The sequence below is a fragment of the Onychomys torridus genome, chromosome 12 (assembly GCF_903995425.1).
Source record: "Onychomys torridus chromosome 12, mOncTor1.1, whole genome shotgun sequence".
Classification (NCBI taxonomy): Eukaryota; Metazoa; Chordata; class Mammalia; order Rodentia; family Cricetidae; genus Onychomys; species Onychomys torridus.
The window spans coordinates 35,475,890-35,499,851 of NC_050454.1; the positions used below are offsets into that span (position 1 = coordinate 35,475,890).

General features: G+C 42.4%; 1 protein-coding gene across 1 annotated transcript in view; it reads left to right on the top strand.

Annotated features, from left to right (window-relative positions):
* LOC118593909 (ABI family member 3 binding protein) overlaps positions 1–23,962 on the top strand; it is a 207,927-nt gene that overhangs the window by 180,679 nt on the left and 3,286 nt on the right. Inside the window, exons 49-57 of the mRNA XM_036203506.1 lie at positions 1,937–2,011; positions 3,679–3,783; positions 6,613–6,741; positions 7,347–7,415; positions 10,227–10,436; positions 13,193–13,301; positions 22,399–22,478; positions 23,240–23,269; positions 23,771–23,932. Coding sequence (XP_036059399.1) covers positions 1,937–2,011; positions 3,679–3,783; positions 6,613–6,741; positions 7,347–7,415; positions 10,227–10,436; positions 13,193–13,301; positions 22,399–22,478; positions 23,240–23,269; positions 23,771–23,932 — 969 coding nt within the window. The remainder of the gene's footprint in view (positions 1–1,936; positions 2,012–3,678; positions 3,784–6,612; positions 6,742–7,346; positions 7,416–10,226; positions 10,437–13,192; positions 13,302–22,398; positions 22,479–23,239; positions 23,270–23,770; positions 23,933–23,962) is intronic.

The following is a 23,962-nucleotide window of genomic DNA, read 5'->3' on the forward strand; positions in this document are numbered from 1 at the left end:
CTATAAAACTTAAACAAGCAAAACTTTTATATTTGATCAGTATATCTGCCTGCACATTTAAATGAAGTTAAGTAATATCCTTTTACTTTTTCTGGGACATAACTCTAAAACCAGAGTTGTTGGCATTTAGTTACTATAGTTGTGTTAATGTACTAACTGGCTGTTAAATATGTTTTCTTATCTTTAATATGCAAACTACAGTCAGGCCATTAGCAAATGGATTCTTTTTTTAGGATGATCTTTTCTGAAGTTGTATTTCCTATTTAGATTCTAAAACTGTTTCTTTAAAATGTCAGAGCCAGGCATGGTAGCACAAGCCTTTATTCCCAGTACCCAGGAGCTAGAGGCAGGTGAATGTCTATGAGTTTGAGACCAGCCTGGTCTATATAGTGAGTTCTAGGCCAGCCAAAACTACATAGTGAGACCCTGTCTCAAAAAAAAAAAAAGAGAGACAGAGAGAAAAGAGTCAGACACATTAGGAAAGATTATTTTGTAATAGAGTTACAGAAGAGGGGAAAGAAAAACTGTAAGAGCCAGAGGAACAGGATGTCTGCTGTGAGACTGCATCTCCTAGAAATAGCAGGAAAGCTGCACCCTGAACCCTCATCAGCATGGCTGCCTAAACAAGACCTGAACAAGGACAACATCAACAGATGTGCCAACATGGAAGGAGGAGATCTCACAGGGCCCCAGCCCTAGACAAAGAACTACAAGCACCTAAGAATTATTGAAAGTGAGAGAAATAGTCTTCCCCGGGGAAGAACTGCCCCCTAATTGGTTACCTAATACCAAATTGTCAGCCCTGTCTGAAATCATATACATAAACATAACATTAGACTGGGCAGGTTGTATCTGCATATTTAGGAATGTATCTATATATCTCTTTATATATGCACATACACATATATTTAGGAGTGTGTGTATTGTGGGTGTGGGTGTGAGTGTGTGCGTGTGTGTGAGTGTGTGTGTGTGTGAGTGTGTGTGTGCGTGTGTGTGTGTGTGTGTGTGTGTGTGTGTGTGTGTGTGTATAACAACAACTAAAGAAAAAAAAAGGCCAGAGGCCATGAATTTGAGAGAGATCAAGTCAGGGGTAGAATACATAGGTGGAGTTGGAAGGAAGAAATGGAAAATGATGTATTTTAATTTTAAACAATAAAAGAAAATTGTGTAAAGAAAAAAAAACACTATTTTTTTTATAAAAAAAGAACAGTATCATAAAGCTAAGGTGAGACATACTGATTACCTACGTCCTAGGGCAGTTTTCCAAAACCTATCCCAGGTGCCTAGGTGAAAGGTCAAATAACCACCATGTTTGAGGGAGACAAAAGAAAAAAATATCACACAAAGCAATATTGAATTGGTTGCTTCCAAACAACAACTTGGGGTTCTAGGTTAATCCAGGACTATTTTATAAACCCCAAAGGTAAAGATCTAGTTTGTAGCCTCAACAATCTAATAGACAAGGCCAGCACAGGAGTATTTTTTTTTTTTGAGCCAATTCAATAAGTATAAACCCAACCACATTGGATTCTGAGGGTTTTTTTTTATGAGCAGTGGTGAGCTGGAGGGAAATTATCTTCTTAACCACAAAATGTACCCATGGAGGCTGGCAGAAGGTGACAATTCACCCTTGGTAAAAATCTGTCTGGTGAAGCAATACCTCCCAGGCAGCCAGGGCAGGATGAATGTCATGGAAAATTCTGACAAAAACCAAACACTGCAGCCCAGTGCCAGCTCTAGAGAGAAAAACAAAACCAACGAATGTAAGATTTTTAGTAATTTTTTCTGGTAGAAGACAATTAAAATGAGCACAAAAGCACTGGTGTTTATGTAAGAAAGGTACATTGCCCTGACAACTCCATCAGGTGCCCATGACAGAGAATGTTTAGCAAATGTTTAATATACAGTTATTCCTATTGCTTGTCTCTGCTCCTAGGAACCAAGCAAGCACCTAAGCCACCAAGTACTGGGAGAAATGTGTCGGTGGACCCACATGCCATAAAAAAACCAGGTAAGGAGTAAGATGTGGCCCCTCTGGCACCTCAGCTCTGAAGTTTGCACAGTAACAGCAGTGGTGGATGGTGAACAACACCTGCGTGGCCCCTGTGTGTGTGAACCATATTAGTAGTAGATGGCACCTGCTAGAGAAACATTCCAAAGACCATCTCTGGAGAAAGAAATGCAAGTTAAGTTCTTTTAAAACCCTTTGGGGGATACTGATTTAATGGTTGCTTCCTATAGTACGCTGAGGAGTCACCATGGACACATGGTACAAAGCCACTGGATTTTAGATTTTGTTTTTTCTTTTCAAGTTTTGCTCTCGCGTGATTTCTTATGGTATATTTGGCCTGAAATGATTTATGTTCCTGTTTTAAGAGTGTATTACATGTAAAAGGCATATGAAGCTCATAATCCAGTCTCTTTGCTTTTTATTTATTTATTTATTTTAAATTTTTGTTTGGCTTTTCAAAACAGGGTTTCTCTGTATAGTTTTGTGCCTTTCCTGGAACTTGCTTGGTAGACCAGACTGGCCTCAAACTCACAGAGATGCACCTGCCTCTGCCTCCAGAGTGCTGGGGCTAAAGGCGTGCGCTGCCACCACCGCCCGGCCTCTTTGCTTTTTAAAAAGGTGCCATGAGAGCAGTTCTCATGTATTAGTGTTTATATTATTGTCCTCACCTGAGCAAGCACATGGGGAGGAGAGCCTGCCCATCTCCTACCTTTCTCTACCTCCACCTTCTTTGTCTCTCCTTCTAGTAGCCTTGAAAATACTTAAAGCAAAAAGGTGTTTTTTCTGGGTGGAGAATTCTTCTTGGTTATTTTTAAATCAACATAAATAATGCAAAGAAAGAAATACATTTCTCGACTCTAACAGGTCAGAGTTTGAGCTGAGGTGAGTTGCTCCAGGCATGTTCAGCTTTTCCAACCACCCTGCAAAGTAGACTTGATTATGCAAACTATAAAAAGCATGCTTCTCTCCTTCGCCCATTGGGCAGACAAGGTTTAAAATGGTACAAGTTCTTGGGCTGGTAGCAATGCATCAGAAGTTGGGGGTGGGAGAGCAAAATGAGTGGGAAAATTGGCTCCTAGCCATGTCCCCCCTACCCCCTGCACAGTACCCCACAACAGTTGCTTTACACTGACCCTGCTCTGCAGTCACCGGATGCCCGGTCCTGCCACAAGTGCTACCTTGATATAATTATTTGAAAAGTTCCAATGTTATTCAATTATAATCACATATTAGAGTTAGGGGGTAGCGTGAACCACCCACAAAAAGGGAAATTATATACGCTCAACAAATCACAGTCGAACTGGTAAACGGAATTGTAGGCTCACAACCAAAGGTGATTGGAAATGATAAAGTTTATCAATGCTTCTGGCACATCTCTAGGGGAAAGATGTTCAATTCTCTATATATGACCTTCTAAAACATCCATGCCTACATATTTTATCTACAATTACAGGAGATGATTTACATATGATAATGTGATACATTATCCATGAATATATGGCCAGCATAAATTTAGAGGAATCCCACTATATATTACCCATAGGCACTTTTCTGTAAACTATAAAAATATCTTACCATTAAACAGCTACTCTGCTGTTTCTGAAAGCTTATTTATTTCAAACTGATTTTTGTTGTAGTAAATTCTGACTTTAAAATATCTCTCTTAGCTGCAATTCCAGGGACTCATAGCCCACCCATGCCACCTAGAACTAAACCTCCCCAGAGAAAACCTTTACCACCAAATAATGTCACCGGAAAGCCAGGAAGTGCAGGTATGTCCATTGCTTACTTGTCCTCTCTCTCCATGATTGCATTCTACTGGCCAACCCAACCCTTCTTGGTATGCTGGCTTAGGCAAGGGGCAAGCCACTGGCATGTGTGACAGACACATGCTGTTAATTACAGCTTGGAGGATTGAAATACTGACTCTGAGTGGGCAGAGTAAAAGAAAGCATTCCTCCATATCTGGGCCAGTTTGCTTCTGAGATAACTACATACTTGGAGCCTAGAGAGAAGCTGCCTTGGTTTTTCAGCAGTGGATGACTTCAGAGTAGAAGTAGGAGATGCTGCCGTACGTTGCCAACCCCTCAGGGAGAGTGGAATATAATGCCCCGACTCAGGCCAAGGCGAGTGTTAAAGTGTTTGGGGAGGAATCTGAGCAGTCAGGCTGTGTCTTACTTCCATGTCTGGGTTCATGCCATCATAGAATGGTTCCCCCCCACACCTACCTGGATACGCATATACTTCATCTCTCTTCCAGCTTCACAAAGAAGTCTTATACTGCCACTATATTCTATGTGATCCTCGGTATGCATCTCTGGTACAACAGAAAACCAACGGCTTTGTGCTATCCCTTTGTAGTCTTATCTTCCTCTCATAGCTTGTGGGTTTGTCATAACAGTCCTTAGTCTATTCTCTCTGAAACCCCAGAGCCTCATTGAGTGCTTGGGATATGGAGGAAGTCTGATAGTATTAACCAAATGAATTCATGAATGAAATGAAGAAACTGATCCAGTTCAAAACAAAGCTTCACCTTGCAAATTGTGAGTTCCTTGACATTCCTTCCTTGACACATCTCAACTTCCTAAATATTAGGTAGGAGGAAACTGGATAACAGTGTTAAAAACAGCTGTGAACAATGATTGACACTGTAGAGGAGTTCTGTGAAGGGCTGGTGCCATTCCCTTTTGCAAGATAAAAGGCAGGCATGAGAATGGCTTTTATGATGTCTCATGATTCTGGGTCAGTGGGTCGAGACCCCTTTGGGGGGGGGGGTTGAATGAACCTTCACAGAAGTCACATATCCAATATCCTGCATATCAGATATTTATATTATGATTTAAAACAGTAGCAAAAATGACAGTTAGGAAGTAGCAACAAAATAATGTTATGGTTGGGTGGGGGGGAGGGTCACCACCACATGAGGAACTGTATTAAAGAGTCATAGGGAAGGTTGAGAGCCACTGCTCTAGGTCGTTGTTCCCCACCCCCACCCCCACCCGATGTCTAGGGGAGGATTCAGCCCCTAACTTGTGTTTTGTGCCTTGCTGAGTCAAGGCTCAGTGAGTGCCTCATGAGGAGACCAGGTTTTTCTCATTAACTGTAACGGGAAGCAGCTGAGGCATGGGGGAGGAGGGGGCACCAGCCTCCAGGATTGACTGATGAGTCACCGTGGTGCCAGAGTGTGCCATGAGAACCCCGGGGACCCCCACCCCCACCCCCAATGCGGGAGTTCCCCGGGTGAGACTGTGTGGGCAGCCACACTTCATGGGTCTTGGGTTTGGACTTCTGATACCCTGTTCTCGGTCAGAAAGCATCGCTTTGGCACAGCCTCTCTGCCCCCGAGCCCGAGGAGGAGCCACAGACACATTCCATTTCTGGGATTAGCTCAGCAAACTGCTCCCCGCGGCCCACTGTCCACCTCTAACTGAGAGAAAACGGCTCCCCTTCAAAGCCTACCGGCTGGCATTTTGCAATGACACAGTTCTGGCGAATTGGGAATCCACTGGATGTCTGGGCCGACTCTGAGGGTCCTGGCTCCCATGTGACATCTACCAGTTGTTGCCTGTCTCTAAATCTACTGAGGCCTCAGTAGTCCTGCTTTTCTCGCCGGGGTGAAAATGTTGCCGCCACCTTCCTGCTGACTTGGTCAGCTCTGGAAAGCACAACTTCTCTTGGTTTTGCTTGCCATTTTATTTGCCATTTTATTGTGGCCCACTACTCCCCCTAGGACCAAGGGCCTGAATCTGTAGGGAAAAGCAGAGCTCCATCTACCTGACTCAGCCATGACTGCACACTGAACCAAAACCCTTAAGACCAGCTAGTATCCCTTGACTAGTAGCAATAAGAAAGACTTCTTTTCCTAGGAGGAATATAAAGCCCACCCTATTCTCCCCTTACTCCTCTAAACACTCGGCCCTTGTTTGGACGTTGAATTCATTTTGGAGACTGATAAGTCACTTTAGCATAAAGGAATTGAACACAGCGGCTCAGAGGAGCGCTGTGCAGAATCACACACTGCTCCAGGGATCGCTGTTCTCCTAGTCTGGTTTTCTTCCATATCTGCCGGCTCATCTCTAAGCAAGGCCATTCCGTCTCCTTAACTTCCTTCACAGCGGGCCAAATGGTTAGGGGGAAAGTCTCATCATTCACTGTCACCTCCCTATTGGAAATCTTTTCATGGTCCTTTTACCTCAAAATAGCCTCCCCAGCAATGATATTCACGCTCTTCCGTGGTCTGCCCTTCCTTGGCCCTCCACATGTAGCTGGGACCGGGCCTTCTCTTCCCTCGCCTGTCCTGGGTTCCCGATCTGATTCATAGACTGAAGCTCTTGCACACTTCCCCACTGACACCCGCTTTCCCCCCATAGACAGCCACGCCCTCTCTTTGTCTTTGACTTGACATAGTTCTTTCCCAATCTCTGTGATGTTTCGGTACCCTTGGCTCAGTCATCTATCTATCTCTATCAGGAACCAGGGCTTGTTTTCTCTCCAAGCCTGGCTGATAGTGCCAAGCCACATGGTAAGTGCTTAATAAACGTTTACCGACTAAATAAACGGGAAACTTGGCATGCCCCTACTGCTGTGGTTCTGCATTACAGGAATCATTTCCTCTAGCCGAGTAACTTCCCCACCCCTGAGGGCAACGCTCAAACCCATTGGAACAGCTGCGGAGAGACCAGAGGCAGGGAAAAAGCACCCAACCACTCCTGCTTCCGAAGAAGAAATCGGTTAGTGAGTGTGTTGGTTCTCACTAGACGCTGTGCTACAAGATGCTCAAATATTTCAAATAAGGGCAAACGAAAAAGCATGGGGTAGAGTTTGGTCCTCAGCTCTGAAAAAAAAAAAAGAAAAAGAAAAGAAAAAAGCATAGGGTCTTCAATTTTCATTAATTTTAGGAATAATTGTCTTTTCAATTTTCAAGTAATATTGTCAAACTTTGGTTATGGAATATACTTCTTTCCTTGACATAGAAATGCCGAGTTTTGTTTTGTTTTATAAAATGTAGACTATCCAATTACCAATTTAAAAAATTAGATCATTAAATTACCCATTACTACGAACTATAGCTATTTTATTTTAGGAATGAGTATTAGGTTATTGGTTAGAATTTTTAACCCACTGTTGTTACACTCCAGAACACTTTGCTGCAGGACACAATTAAAGGTATTTTTATTTTGGGTAAAAGTGTGCTATAAGACTAATAAAGGGAACCAAATCACAAGCAATCTGTGTAGGAGGAATGGTGGTTTTCTTTCCTCTGTGCTGCTTTTGTCAATGTAGTGTGAATTTTTCTTTACCCCTCACCCAATTTTTATTATGTTTTCACGCTCAGGTAATACAACCGATTTTAGCTCAAGCCCAACAAAAGAAACTGATCATCTTGGGAAGCCCAGATTCACAGGTATGTCTGGCTCTGCATTTTGACTTTAGGAAGGACTGCTCTGGTAGGTAGATCCGTCAGGTATTTACTGTGTAAATATTGTAGGAGCTTGCTACAATGTGAATTTTCATGTTCATGCAAGTCAGCTGGGCAGCAGGTGCAGCGGGCTTCTGATAGGCTAGCCTCAGGTCTACTCTGCATGCATGCATTTTGCCACCCAGGACAAAGAGTAGCAGCACCCCAGAAGAAGCTATTCTCACTGTAATATAAAGAGAGGAGATCCAAAAAGTCGAATTCTGAGATCCTTTTTATGTTATATCTACACAAGACCAAACCAAACATTGGGAGAGCACACCTCTTCTCATGGATGCAGAGATTGTTTTAAGATACTGTTTTCCAAAGTGGTTGCGTTGTTTTACATTTCTGACCAGGGCTCTGGTTTCCTCTCCTCCTCACCAGTGTTTTAGTGCCAGGACTTTCAAAAGGCCTTTGCCATCTTAACAGATGTAGAGTGGAATATAATTGTGGTTTTAATTGACTCTTCTGGCCCACCCTGACAAAATTCCACAGAAATTTCCATTGGCCTCTTTTTCTCACAATTATGAAGGCAAGGATTCTGAGATTGGCCCCTGCCCTTGCCTTACAGATGGCTTCCTTTTCACAGGAGTGGTCATGTGACCTGTACCTGTGCGTCCCTTCTGTCTCCTAAGAACCCCAGGCTGACTAGGATAAGGCTTCACAGCTTTCAACCTCATTTATCTCCAAGTTCTTACTTACAGTGTTATCCGTTTCTTTCTATATTTAAGTCTGTTGAAGGTACAGGCTTAAATTATTTATGACTATAATAAATTACTGAGTGACTGAGCCTTGCATTTATTATGCGAGGTGTTTTCTATTTCTGATGGACATCTTTGCTCTGAAATCTAATTTGTTGGTATTTACATATCCAGGCATGCTCTCTCTGGACTGCATCATTTTTCCACCTTTTAACCATAATTTAATCTCTTTATATTTACACTGTGTATTTTTTTTAGACATCATAGCATTGGGTCTCACTTTTCTTATACACTCTTAACAACCTCTGTGTTTTGTGTGTAGTTTATGGAAACTCTCAGATTATTAGTGATACCTTTAGAGGTAAACGTTCATATTTGTTTTCTATCTGCCGATTCTTTGCTCCCTCTTTCTTCTTTTTTGGCCTTTCTTTGGTTAATAATTCCACTGCATGTGTCTTATTCCTTATGGTCCCTGTTTCAGCTGTTCTGTGAGGACCGACAGTGTGCTTCCTTAACTTACCACCATCCACTGTCCAGGGACAGCAAGAACCACACCCAACACTCACACCTTCTGTAGCTTCTCCCTTCCCCCTGGCTTTGTCAACATCCACTGCACAGACTGGTTTCCATTTTTATTTGTTTGTTTGTTTGTTTGTTTGTTCCGAGACAGGATTTCTCTGTGTAGTTTTGGTACCTTTCCTGGAACTCACTCTGTAGCCCAGGCTGGCCTGAAATTCAGAGATCCGCCTGCCTCTGCCTCCCAAGTGCTGGGATTAAAGGCGTGCGCCACCACCGCCCAGCTGGTTTTCACTTTTAAAAGTAAATTAACTTTAGCCTTGGACTAAAATATTGTGTATAGGCACGTACACTGTTACTACCACCTTCTGTCCTTTTGTGGGGGGCCACACTTTCAGCCAGTGAAACTTTTCCTTCAATTACTGCCTTACCCTATGGGCTTGCTGGGGGTGTTTTGTCATTTTTCACTGGCTGTTGGTTCTGCATTGAAGAGGTCACCCCGCTGTCTCTGATTTGCTTTCTTCCTGATGAGAGACCTACTGTAACCCTCATCTTTATCATTCTGTACATTTTCCTCCTCTCCTTTCAGTGTTGTCTGGTTTTCATTGGTTTTAGGGAACTTAATTATGATCGATGTAGTTCTCTTCATATTTCTTGTTATCAAAGGTTTTTGATATTTAGCTTTTTTTTTTAACTGTGATTTAGAAGTTGGGGACATTTGAAGTCATTAATTTTTAAAAACATTTTTCTGCTCATGCAAACCCCTCCTCTACCTTGGGGACTTGAATTATGTCCATCTGAGAACTCTTCGGTTTCCTGAAGTACACAATGTCCATTATCCACTGTCTTCCCATCCCCCACACCATTAGTTTTGTGCTGTGTCTATGTCTTCTGTTTGGTGGTATCTTGTGTATTAGTACTGCCTCATGTAGTTTACATCTTATATATAGTTTTCATCTCTAGAAATTTGATCTGAGTCATTTTTACCTTATTTCATGGGTCATTTTTCTATCTGCCTCTTCCTTGTATAATAATTCTAGCCTCTGTGATCATTCTAAGTTGGTTTCAAAGGACTGGTTTCTCTCAGTAGGAACAATATTTTCCTGTGAATTTTACCTTGTTGAGGGTTGGATATTTCATTCCTAAAATATTCTTGAGTTTTGTTCTGAGGTTCAGTAGACTATTCAGAACTGCTTGGTCCGTGTGAGCCTCGCTTTGTTCAGAACGTTGGTTAGGGTGGTGCTCATTACTGCTGCCTGAGACTCACTCCCTGTAAATCAGGAGGAAGGAACTACCTCTGAAGAGACCAGACAGCACCACTGGGCGTATCTATAAATACAGCATCTCTATCCTATATCCCAGAGGTAGAGTTTAGAGTTTGAGGCTAAGGTATCCTCAGCACTATTTTCAAACGTCTGCTCAGAATGTGACACCGAAGTCCTCAAATAGATGATCAAATTGACTAGTTCGCCTCCTCCACCTTCTTCACAAGTTTCCTGTGTGCTGACTGCCAAGAGACCTCCCTCTTCCCCACTCTTAGGCCCCCATGTGCGATATATCCCGAAGCCGGACAACAGACCCTGTTCCATCACCGACTCCGTCCGACGGTTCCCTACAGAGGAAGCCACAGAGGGGAATGCCACCAGCCCACCACAGAACCCACCCACCAACCTCACTGTGGTCACTGTGGAAGGCTGCCCCTCGTTTGTCATCTTGGACTGGGAAAAGCCACTAAATGACACCGTCACTGGTAAGGTTGTGCCACTAGGGTGTGACACTCTGGTGGGAAGCTTTGATAGCACAGGACTTCCAAACTGGGCAGCCGGGGGGTCACACTGTGCTACAAAAAAAAATCACATCTCAGGTGGAGCAAAGTTCTGTTGTCCAAAGTATCACAGGTAGAAAAAAGATACTGGGTGTTTTTTGTTTTGTTTTGTTTTGTTTTTTTTGTTATGGGCTCCTAGTTAACCGAGAACTCTAAAGCTATATTTCTGCTATCCCTCTCAGAATTCCCTTCCACAGTTTGAAAATACAGTCTTATGATTTTACCAAGAAAAATCACATAAAGTGTATGAAAACTTGACACCTCTGACAACATTCAAAATAGCTTTCTTTTCACCAACCCAGTTTCTAAACTGGCTGAGAACTTCCAAACAGGCTAAAAATGATTTCAACTAACTTTGGAGAAATTGAAAATAAAATAAAAATAAATAAGAACTCCCTCACTCCCAGGCAGTTTGTTCCTTCTCTGAGGAAACTTTGATTGTGCTCCACCGACCTAATTCCTTTATAAATGGTCATGGAAAAAAGAAACCTAGAATCATGTTTTGGATTTGTTACAATTGGTTTGGCGCACTTTGATTGTACTATAGAAAAGGAGGGTCAAACGAGAAATGGGAAACGGACTGACTAACATCCGGGTTGCTAGAGGATGGTACCTAGTCAGCGGGAGTCCATGTGACTCCCGTTGGCAGGGCCCTGTTGCGGGGATAGGAGCTTGGATCAAGCAGCTGTTTGAAGTAGACAGGAGCACTGTGGAGGGCAAGGGTCTGGGCAAGGAGACTCAGAATCTTCCAGAAAACATTTTCTACTGTGGGTAAAGGGGAACTAAGCAATTGTCTCTCCTTCTCCAAAACCATGTGATCTAAGCAACTTCCCGTACAAACCGTTCCCTTCATGAAACTGTCATATGCCATCAGTTTCCTTTATTTATGAAGGAGTAGCCTCTGTTCTGAGGGAGAGTCTGTTACCACCAGTGTTTGTTTCTAGGAATCTGCCGAGTCCTGCTTACCCCTTTACAGTGGAGCCAGATGCTGCTGTCTTAATTCCTAAAAGTCAATCACCTTTCGGTATTGATTATCCACATCATGCATTCAAACATCCAAAACTCTTGCTTACCCACCTTGCTAATAAGAGTGCTGGTTTCCGGAAACCAAATGATAAACCAAATTTTGTTTGCCCTAAAGATGTTGGGCTATCAAGTTGGAATTATTTAATCTGATATACCTAATTTCTAGTACATCTCCATTTGGATAATATGGTGTTTTGAGACACGGCTTTTCTGTGTAGCCCTGGCTGTCCTGGAACTCACTCACTGCATAGATCAGGCTGGCCTCACACTCAGATATCTGCCTGCCTTTGCCTCCTGAGTGCTGGGATGTAAAGACATGCACCACCGCCACCACCTGGCAAAGTTACAGAAATTTCAATTGTAACAAGTCAAGAGGAGAGTATACTTTATAAGCCCGACCCACTGTCTTCATGATTATTTTCTTACTAGATGCCACCGAGCTGCTCAGAGTCTTTTATAATTAAAATTTTCATGGCCAAGGATTACATTTAGCTCTTTAGCTACAATTCCACATTTAGCCATTGTTCTCTTAGTCTAAACATCAGACCATCTCTCCTAATGGTCCCCATAGACTCCATTTCTTGTTTTCGTGTTACATGAAATGCCACTTGATTTTAGATGGGACTACCTTGCAGCCAGCAGCTCAGATAATCCTGACAGCAAATCTTCTAATTCCCAAGTGAGAAGTAGGGAAACAAGTCAACATGTCTGTCTGATTCTCCCTTCTGAAGGCCTTTCCCTGTTGATGAATGAGTCTGCAAGTTCAGAGACTCCTGCCTTGAAGGGAAATTTATGCAGACATTATGGTTGCAGTTTTATTTAATACAAAAAAAAAAAAATTATCCAGAGAACAGAAATAAGCCAGCATTAGGTTAAAAAAATCCAATTCTAGAGCTCCAAACAACAGAGAGGTTTTAATATTTGGTTAACTGTTGCTGCTGACACACAGTTTTAGGGTCAGATTTGGTAGCAGGACACCCTACTCCGTGCCCAGCCCCCAAGAAGATGGCAAGAAACATGGTTTTTGTTCAAGCTCTGTCCCTTGTACAGTGCTTTCCCTAAACTGGCCTTTCTACCAAACGAAGCTATGTATCCAAAGCAATGGCCGAGTGGTCTTCACCAGTTATTAGGTCTTCTTCCATTCTACTAAAGCACAATTAGTTAATATGCCATTCCCCAAATGCAGTGCTCTGCCATCTGGTGACTGAAAATCGCTCTAAGATGGGATCGTGGTGTCTTGGGGCTGGAGAGTGGCTCAGCTGTTAAGAGCACTTCCTGTTTCTTTCAGACCACTTGACTTTGATTTCCAGCAGCCATGTTGGGCAGCTCACAGTCACCTATAACTTCAGCTCCGGGAACCCAACACCCTCTCCTGGACTTCACAGGGAACTGCACTCACACGTACATACTCTCCCCCCTACCCCCACCCCCATCCCCAAGAAACAGACAGACAGACAGACACACACACACACACACACACACACACACACACACACACACAATTAAAAATAAATCTATTTCTTAAAGATCATGTTTCTAGAACTCCAGTCAACCTGTCATCTCTATGAGAGTGTCTCTAGCATGCTATTAGCCTCAGGAACAATTAAGTCAACTGAGATATAACACAAGTGTCTACTGTTTACTTCCATTTTCAGAATATGAAGTCATATCCAGAGAAAATGGGTCATTCAGTGGAAAGAACAAGTCCATTCAAATTACAAATCAGACCTTTTCTACAGTAGAAAATCTGAAACCAGATACAAGGTAAGACCCAGTGCTATTCCAGGTGAATTCTGAGCGTTGCAGAAACTACAGCCATAACAAAGGACATGATACCTTCTCTGCCTTAAAGAAGGATCTTGTTTGAATTCTGGGTTCCTTTAACTCAATTCTGAAAAACTCATATCCCATTTTCAAAATATCTTTGTTATTAGGGATAAAAAGAGCTAATATAAATGACAACATAAAAAATAGGCCATTAGCAAATATTTATTTTTGTTTTGTTTTCCAAGACAAAGTTTCTCTGTGCAACAGTCCTGGCTGTCCTGGAACTCGGTTTGTAGCCCAGGATGGCCTCAAACTCACAGAGATCCACCTGCTTCTGCCTCCCCAGTGCTGGGATTAAAGGTGCGTGCCACCACCGCCCGGCTATGCAAATATTGATTTTAAAATATCAAACTTTAGAGAAGTCTGTGAGCTAGAGATAAATGGGGTGTGCGGGGCATCGGCTGGACTGGAGGGCTCGAGTCTGATGCTGGAATGGAGAAAGCAAGGAATGCAAACTACTTGACAGAACGCCAAGAGTGTATTTAAACCAGCTCCCTATTGGCCCCACACTGGAGTGGTTACTGTTCCTTTACAGTGACGAGAGAGCATGGCCAGGGCAACTTATAAAAGGAAAGCACCGACTGAGGGCTTACCTACAGTTTCGGAGGCTAAGTCCATGATCACCATGGCTGAAAGCATGGCTTGCAGGCATGACACTGGAGCAGTAGCTGAGAGCTCACACCTTAGCAAGATGGAGGTAGAAAGAGCAAAAGACTGCCTCTGGCTTCTGACATGAGCTTTGGAAACCTCAAAGCCCACCCCCAGTGACACAGCTCTCGCCCAAGGCCACACCTCTCCCCCAAGGCCACACCTCTTCCCCAAGGCCACACCTCTCCCCCAAGACCACACCTCCTAATCCTTTCCGAGCCGCCCTACACACTAGGGTCCAAACATGCAAATACATGAGCATATGGGGACCATTCTCACTCAATCCACCATAGGGGCAGTAGCCCTTTGCTTTGGGACTTTTTTTGTTTTTTAAAGATTGATTTATTATTATGTATACAGTGTTCTGCCTGCATGTATGCTTGCAGGCCAGAAGAGGGCACCAGATCTCATTACAGAGGGTTGTGAGCCACCATGTGGTTTCTGGGAATTGAACTCAGGACCTCTGGAAGAACAACCAGTGCTCTTAACCTCTGAACCATCTCTCCAGCCCTGCTTTGGGACTTTTTACACTGAAAAGGAGAAGAGAATTTTGGGGATCAGTTGCATATTTTACTGTTTATACATTAACATGAGGTCATTCATGTTTCAGTATAGTTTTATGATGTCTTTCCAGTCGAAAACATCTTATCAATTCGTTTTATTACTGAAAGAAAAATAAGGCCCTCAGACATTTCTGATTAGCTGTAGAGAAGTTCCTAGAAGAGATTTCTCTTCTCTTCTTTCCTTAGTTTCCTTTGGTATACCCCTCCCCATCATCTTCTGACTGGATTGAGTAGTACTAGGGTATTGATAACGACAAAAGAACAAGCCCACTTTAACTCTGGCGGTAGGGACATTTTCCTGATCATTTTAGAGGAAAAGAAACAACTAATTAATTGAGGTTAACTATGTATAAACTTCAGTCCTTTACTGCAGGAAAAAAATACATTTCTTATGCAAAATGATTTTTTTAAAGTGCCCTGTTTTGAGCTGCAACATGGAAAACATTTCAACTTTTAATTTTCACGAAAGGTTTAAATTAGACAAAATAAGCATATTTTTCAGTTAAAGCCCAATTGATCTTGATTCTGCTTCCTTAGAAAGATTGAAAGAAAGAAAACCATTTTTTTCCCACAGAAATAGGTTTTAAGGAAATAATTAAAGAAACATAACTTCATTGGACCTTTTTAATAGGTAGATTTATGCTGGCAAAACTTAAGCTTTTCTCTTGCGTTGCCTTTTTATTCCATTTAATAGCATGAGCTGTGCTGTACACTATATCCATGGAAAAGCCTCTGCTTTGTAAGTACACACTGTGTTCCTTTTCTGAAGCAAGCTGTCCCCACAGCTTCTCACAGTGCACCTATTAGCTCATGATATATATGTAGAACACTCTCTCCAGGCACATTTGAAGCCAAATGTGTTTGCTGAAGCGTCTCATTTCCACTTAACTAATGTTTATTAAGTGCTGCTGGGGCTAAAAACGGCAACGGACGTGGTGTCTGCCTTTGAGCTCAAGTCTAGCAGGAAGGTTAATTAGTGTTCTGCCCTGCACGGCAAGAGTTCTGGAAGAGGTCAGTGGGAGTGCTGGGGGAGGTTGGGGAACAGCACTTACCAGAGTCTGGGGAAGGGAAAAGTTGAGAGATGGGCTGGGGCTTGAAGGAACAATGGGAAAGCACTACGTGGTGATGGTGGTGGGGAAGTGAGTGTCCAAGAGAACAGAGCACAGAACATGACAGTTGGTGCATAGAAGCCAACTGGATCATAATTTAGAGTTCCCGCCAGGGTTCCTTGTTTGAATATACGAAAGAAAGTTCCTTTGGAATGATTTACTATAGTTGCGTTATACAACAAGGAGACATGTGTAAATACTGTCTGGTAGTGGTTTTTCTATTATTTGACCTGATTTTTGAAATCTGAAAAGTGGGATTATCTAGCAGCGAATCTGCACACATCCGATGGATGGTGTCAAGGTTAGTGTTGATCAGTGAACCAGAGAGAAAGAAGTATAAAAGCAGAGATTAAAGATTTACAGATTGGCTTGGGTTAGACATGCTATTCTAGACGCTAAGGAACATTCGATCACACACTCCTTTCACAGCCTGCTCTCCCCACTGGGTCTTAATTAGTTCGCCAGGTGTAGAAGCTCTTTTTTTTTTTTTTTTAACTTTTTCTAAGGGGCCTCCCAGCAGCTGTTTGCTTACGAGAGGGCTTGACTCCACACCTGGTGTCAAATGTTCCTGTCTGAGCTGGTGCCTCCTGGCCATAGCCTGCTGCTGTAAGGGACTGTGGTCTCAAATGTGCACAGGGGTAGGGAGTCATCACTTGAAGTTAGGGAGGCCAAAGAAGTCTAGAGATTGAAGACAAGTGTTCTCTCTTCTTTTGGAGAGAATCTATCTCCCTACTACCTCCCAAACAAAAAGAATCGTGGGAATGTTGGTATCAGGTGAGTCAGTGTCACAGTTAACTTTCTACTGCTGTGGAGAGCTATTATGACGGAGGCAACTTCTAGAAGCACAGCTTTATTGGAGACTCGCTTACAGTTTCAGAGGCTAGAGTCCATGGTCTGAGGCACTCTTTGTCAGCTCCCCTATTTGTAGAGTTAAGTATAGTTGGTGGCTTGCTCTCAGATAAGAGAGGCTCTTTCTACACTTTGACTTTCAGAGTTCAAGAGCTACGTGCTGCTAGACGAGAAAGGACTGTGTTGCTCCCGGCCAATTATAGGAAAGGAGATTTGGTGGGGAAGGAGTAAATAGGTAGTATTGAGGAGTGGGCTGGAGTATTGATAGTGGTAATTGAATGAGAATGGCCCCTACAGGCTCATGTATTTGAATCCTGTGGTGGTTTGAATGTATTTGTCCCCCATAAGCTCATAGGGAGTAGCTCTATTAGGAGATGTGGCCTTGTTGGAGGAAGTGTGGTCTTATTCTTGTGCTTGATGGCACACGCCTTTAATCCAGACCTTGAGGCTGGAGGGCACACCTTTAATCTGGGCCACACCTTCTGCCGGAAGTGTGTCACTGAGGGGGTGGGCTTTGGGGCCTTTTTCTCAAGCTTCACTCAGTGTGACAGTCAGTCGACTTCCTGTTGCCGCAAGAAATAGGACACTTGGCTATTTCTCCAGCAACATGCCTGCCTGAATGCCACTATGCTTTCTGCCATGATGGACAGAACCTCTGAGTGGTAAGCAATCTACCACAATGAAACATTTCCTTTTTAAGAGTTGCCATGGTCATGGTGTCTCTTCATAGCAACAGTAAATTCTAACTAAGACAAATCCTCTGTCCTTAGTTGATGGAACTGGTTGGGAAGGATTAGGGAGTGTAGCCTTATTAGAGGAGGTGTGTCACTGGCATTGGGCTTTGAGGATTCAAAAGACTCCTGGTCAGCTCTCTTTACCTCCTACTTGTGGATAAAGATGCCAGCTCTTAGCTACTGTTCCATCACTATGTCTGCTTGCCTGCTACCATGCCCCTTGACACCACTGCTGATAGGGCCAGACAGTGTAGCTTAGCTGATCCTCAGAATCTTCTGGCACATAGTCCTAGGATAGGCAAAGCCATGCAGAGTCAGTGAGAATAAATCAAGATGCAGATCAGCCCATAGTGAATGGTCTCAGTCAGCAGCTTGACTTTGAGTCTGCCTTAAGATGAACTGGTAAGTGCTTTGTTTGGTAACATTGATGGCATGGGCTCTTCCTGATGAACTGGTTGGCAATGCAGATGGACACACATGATCACTCTGGCTGCAAAGGCTCTTTAATCACTCAGGTCTGTTCCAGAAAGCTTACTCTACTGAAAAACCAAAGAATCTGTTGTCTATGCCAGAATTAGATGTGGTCCAACAATTTCCTATGGAAAATGGACTCTGGTAATTAAGATAAATCAAATTCACTTCATCTGTTCAAGTACTTTTATTAACAACTGTGATCTCAGGAGGATTCTGGGCAACAGTTCTTCCTCTAAGACTAAAACCAATCAAAGTTTGAGACTCTTGTTTACACCGAGTTGATAAAATACTGGGAGTGATGGTTAGCTGCAACATAGACAGTGACTTCTTATAAACTGAATCTGGCTCAAGAAACCAGATGTGTGGAATAGCCATTATGCCTGGATCACAGGGTTTATCTGAAATTCAGGTCTCTGCAAATTCTTCATTTACTTTTCAACACCATCTATGGCTTTGTTAAAAAGTAAAATAAGGTGCCAAAGCATCAGGCATTTCACTTAAGTTTTATTGTAGGTGTGGGCAACAGGCAAGTAATTCCTTCCTTGTTAACGAAAGAAACGAAGGCGGTTGCTTGGCTGGTAACTTTTCACCAGGCAAAAGGACAGTTCTCCAAGTGTGGATCTCTACTTGTCTGCGCTCATCACTGTATGCCTTGTTATTATAGTTTCTTTGAATTCTTTGTACCTAGAAAGGTGGGGAGAAGTCCCATAGCACCAGAGTTAGAAGTGAAGCCCAACTCCAGAATGTCTAGTTTCTGATCCCTGACCCCCAGAATGGAAGACACAAGAAACTTCTTTTGGGGCATAATGGGCAGCCAGGTTGTGACCTCCATGATTTCTGCATCTGTTTTCCCTTCTGGAACTCCTGTTCCTTCTTCCCCATCCCCCACCCCTTTACTTTCTCTTCTCTTCCTTTTGAGACAAGCTGGTATGTTGCCCAGGCTGGCCTCAAATTTGTGATTCTCCCTCAGCAACCTAAAAGGCTGAGATTACAGGTATGTGCCACCATGCAGGTTCTGCCCCTAACTGAGGCATCCTACCCGACTCTGTCCCCAGCTCTTTCTTTACCTGTATTCCCAACGTTGAGCAATGAATGCCATTACATGTTGTTAAGTGTCATGAAATGCTGTCTACTGTCCTTGAGATGAGATCACACAAACTGTCTCATTATTGTTTTTTATTCTTTCTTATTCCACCTTTCCTGATTCTCTTCCTCCAACAGTAGACCTCACTTTCTAAATGGGTCTCCAGTACTTCAAGATTACAACAGGGGTAAAATGAACTAATAGTCACACAGTCCAAACCAACAGCCAGCCACTGAGTGTTTTTGTATAAAAACAAGTTTTATAAGAGGCAGTTTACTTGAGGGTTGAGACTCTTATTAACCTAACTCTTCTAACCAGTAGGGAGTTATGTAACTAACAGTACATTAAACAGTGCAAGCTGTAACTTGGCTCTAACTTTATGCCAAAGCTGAAGGCTATAAAGAAGGCGTGAGGGAGTAATGTAGGTAGGTATCCATCCCACCATGGCCTGCAGCTTTACTCTATAGAGGGTAGCTCCTAGGGGTCGACATTCTGCTTTTGGCGGATTAGCTCAGTAATTAAGGACCATACTTTCTGGGAAAAATTTTCACTTTGTTCCAGTAATTGATAAATTTTTAATTTGCATGCCAATTTTTACAGCTGTCCTCAAAACTATTGGTCTCAAATGTCACCCTTCATTATCCTTTCCCGTTAGGATAATTCAGTTTTTTCTTAAGTCCTTCTATGTATCAAAATCTTGCCACTGCCCATCACTTTGTGGCTTCCTAAGAATCAAATACTGGAAAAACAGTATGTATAAGTCTTTACATATCTTCCTCTTTGTTTCTTCTGTTCAGGTGCATGCGGATTTTAAGATAAAATGATGATAAAATGATGAGCTTCTGAAAGTTCTTTGACTTTCCCTTAACTTCCAGTCCCGCTGTGCAGTTAAAACACCACTCTGCTTCTGGTTCTGGTGCCTCGAATAGGCCCATTATTTCACTGTTTGGGGTCTTTTGGTCACTCTACCTTGGCACTCTGAAAATCAGCATTTTGTATGTTCTCATTCTTTTCTCATCTTCCTAGGCACAGAGTAAGTCTTTTTAATGTTGAAAACCTACAACTTTAAATTCAGGGAGATTTCTCACACAGTCTCTAGGTCTGAAGTCTCTATAATTGCCGCCAGTTGAGTGTTCAAGAGCAATCTAATTTTCTTATTTTGTAACTTTGACTTTTAGTTCTAGTTATCTGTAGACTGTCCACTTATCTTCAATCTCCTATTTAGTCTCTCTGTTTACTCAAATAACTTTGATAAAATTTTGAGGCAGCACCCTCTATTTATGTACAATCATTATTCTTTGAGACTTCACTCTTAGAGGCTTATGGTGTCACTCATGTGACAAAATGTGCTTTTTGGGAAAGAGTTTGCCACCACAAATATTTTTTGTTTATCTTTTTACATTTTTTGTTTATCAGCCAAAACATGTCCTCATGTTGAACATAGTTTAAAATTATTTCTTTCAAACTTGTATCATAAAACATTGGAAAAAACCTTCAGAAAAGGTAAGTTATGAAAACTTGTGGCCATGCTAGAAGTAGACATCAAATGTAAGTAGCTAAAATCAAATGACAAGAAATCCAGTGGTCAGATCTGGCTAAGGCCTGGGTTGGCCGGCAATGGCCTAGAACAGATGTGACATGCTCTCCCATTCAAATCAAACTGCAGAGGCCTGTGAATTTGTGTGCCTCCCATATTCAGCTTTCTAGTTTTGTGAGGTTTTATGTTATCATTGGGGCTGTTTGAGGCCACTAGGCTTAGGAAGACTATAACCTTGGAAATATCCCATGTATGTGACCTAAGTAAATGGCATAGGTGTTTTCAGATCAGCCTTGTTTATATGGCTGTGATGATGAGTGTGCAAGTGCAGTCCCATGTGTGCACGCCACGAGGCACTGTGGAGGGCAGAGGGCCTCCTCTGTGGAGGGCAGCTCTGAGTCTTAGGCCTGTAAGAGGTCTTTGGTTGTTTGCTGCTATGTGGCTATGCAAGCTGGCCTGTAAGTTTCTGGAGATGCTTGTCTTCACTTCCATCAGGCTATAGGAGCACTGATTTGGGGATTACAGATTGTATGTGCTGCCCTCCAGCCCCCAGCCCTGCTTGGTATGGTTCCCAGGGATTGGACCGCTGGTTCTCACACTTGCATGGTACTCCCTTTGACCAGAGTCATCTCCACAGCCCGACATTTTCTTATGGTAAATGGCACAGCATCTTACACCAGTTCTTTAGCTTTCAAAATGCTTTTACTTGTATGTAAGAATTAAAAGGGAAATTTAACTCTATTTCACAACTACTGTAAGTTTGGAAAAGTAAAAGTATTATAACAGTTACGCACTCCACTGTCCTGGGATGAGACTTTGGGAGAGTACTTCAAGGGGTTTGTATGCTAGATTATTTTATAGACGCAGAATGATTGTGTACAGTAAGGACTTTAAAAAGTGGTTCCTATCCCGTGACCACTAGACTGTCCTACTAGACTCCAGGAGTGATCTATAAATAAGAAAACTCACTCCAAGGATCCACCCCTGACTTTGTTTTTAGCACTGTCTGTACCAAACTGAGAACCATCATTCTGTTTCTCACTTGCTTTACTTTGTGTGGTCTACATTTTTACTTTGTAGCAAACTTCTCAAAGATGACATTCTTCTTTCAAACACCTTGGCAAAGATCACGAAACACTATATGCTGAATCAGGCTGTTTAAGCATGCCTGCAAAGGCAGCTGAGTCCTCTGCTGAAGGAAGTCAGTTTCAGACAAATGCTACGCTGCTTTCCTGCTCTGGGTGTCTCAAGAGGATTTGCAGTTTATATAGCTTGTGAAAAAGATCTGCCAATTATGCAAAATTTTATGACTCACTCTTAAGGATGGAGCCCAAGCAACGCCCCCTCCCCCCCTTTGCTTAAGAACCTGAGCAAGTGTCAGCCTGACAGCCTGACTTACCGAGGGGAAGGAGAACAACATCTCAGCTTTGTGTTCATGCTCCTCGGATGCTAGCGGGCCCCTTTTCTGGACACCCTGGCTTCCTGTGATCTATATAGACCTAAGTTCCAGGAGACAGAACCAGCACTGCAAAGAAACATTCTCATGTGTGTCCATTCTTGCAGCTAGTATCTCTAAAACCAGGGGCCACAGAACTCACCCCAGTAACTCACTCAGCCTTCATGTTCAGTCGCAGAGGTGGGACAAATAACCTGCATCCAAAGCAACTTTCCCCACTGATAGCCTTTCCTGTGACTCAGATGTCACAATGAGGGGCACTGGGGTGACGGGGAAGAACAAGGAAGAACGCCCATGTGACATGAAGCAAAGGGAGGCTCCTTGTTGCTGGAATTAGAGTAGGTCACCACGTATCTATACATCCATGGTAAACCTCTGGTTATTTCTACTAATTTTTTGTTTCTAAGACAGCTAACTTTTCATTAATGTTTTTCTCATATGAAATATTAGACAAGATGTTGAGAAAGTAAAACCTGAAACTGTCATGATTTTAAAAAGTAGGGGTTAGTATAGCAAGAAAATGTTGTTCCTTGAACCCCTCAAAAAGATGTTACTATTATTTTTATTTCTCCTTACACAGCTATGAATTCCAGGTGAAACCCAAAAATCCACTTGGTGAAGGCCCCGCCAGCAACACGGTGGCATTCAGTACTGAATCAGGTAATCACGCTAGCAGTAACTACAGGGATGTGAGGAACGTAATCATAAGCATAGGAGCTTATGTGAAACCCAGTGTCTTGATTCCAAAAAGTCCATGAGAAGAAGCTAATAGATGAAGGTACTTAGAGTTATCACTGCTTTTCTTCATTTAGGTTTATGTCAGGAAAGAAATTAAAATGAAAAACTGTAATCTATACCCCAAAATGTAGTACACCAATGCTTCCTTGCATGCTCAGACAATGTACATCAGAGAAGGGAAGTCGTAAGTTCTGTGAAACTTATCTGCACATTCCAAGCTTCAATTCCTTAATAAAAATCTGTATGTAGCCGGGCAGTGGTGGTGCATATCTTTAATCCCAGCACTTGGGAGTGAGTTCCAGGAAAGGCGCAAAGCTACACAGAAAAACCCTGTCTTGAAAAACAAAAAAAAAATCTGTATGTACAAATTCAAAACTATGTCATAACTTGGTAACTTTACAATTAATAGATTTTATAGAAAACTAAATGAGAAAGCTTTTGAAAAAAGCTAGAGTAACAACCTATGGTCAAATCTACTCAAATCATGTGTAAAAGATACAGCTAAATACCTTTAGGATGATCAATAACCATTTCCAAAACAAACCTTTCAGATTGTTTTTAGCAAGACTGTACATTTTGCAAACAAGAGCTGAGTGGTGTACACACCCATCTTCTTTACCATAATACTGCAGTATTAGAACCTTACCTAAAAGGCTCTTTTTTTGTGTGTTATTTCTCCTCAGCTGACCCAAGAGTGAGTGAGCCAATTTCTGGTAAGTACCAGTCTCAATGGGGACTACATACATTTCTAAATTAGGTAAGTACTGCAAAACTTGAGCTGAGCATCTTTCTATCTAGAAAGATAGGAGAGATGTCACTCTTAAACACATCAACACTTAGAACCCATTGGGGAGGTGTTGAAATTTGCTTTCACTCACATACGAGTTCACTTAAAATTTAATTTGCTCACGTTAAAATTTTGTACTACCGTATAAAATATAAGAGCAAACGAGCCCTAAATGTGTCTATACAGCTAGCACTGCAAAGCCTAGTCCAACACCTAAGATATGCTCTGAGATTTACTTCACTAGTGGCAGAAACCAACATTGGGGTTTTCAAACCCTTTCACATATTTTCAGCCTCCAATATTCACAGTATTAAAGAAATGAGGTATCAGGAAGTTGGCACTGAATTCTGCAGGCTGCTTTTGCTATAACGCTTTTAGTCCTGCAGAGTTAAATACTGAGCCCAAATCATGTGTTTTCCCCGTGCAGCAGGAAGAGATGCCATCTGGACCGAAAGACCCTTTAACTCAGACTCCTATTCGGAATGTAAAGGCAAACAATATGTTAAAAGAACATGGTATAAAAAATTTGTCGGAGTACAGCTGTGTAACTCTCTCAGATACAAGATTTACTTAAGTGACTCCCTCACAGGTATGTTCCAATACTCTAGCTTTTTGGTGG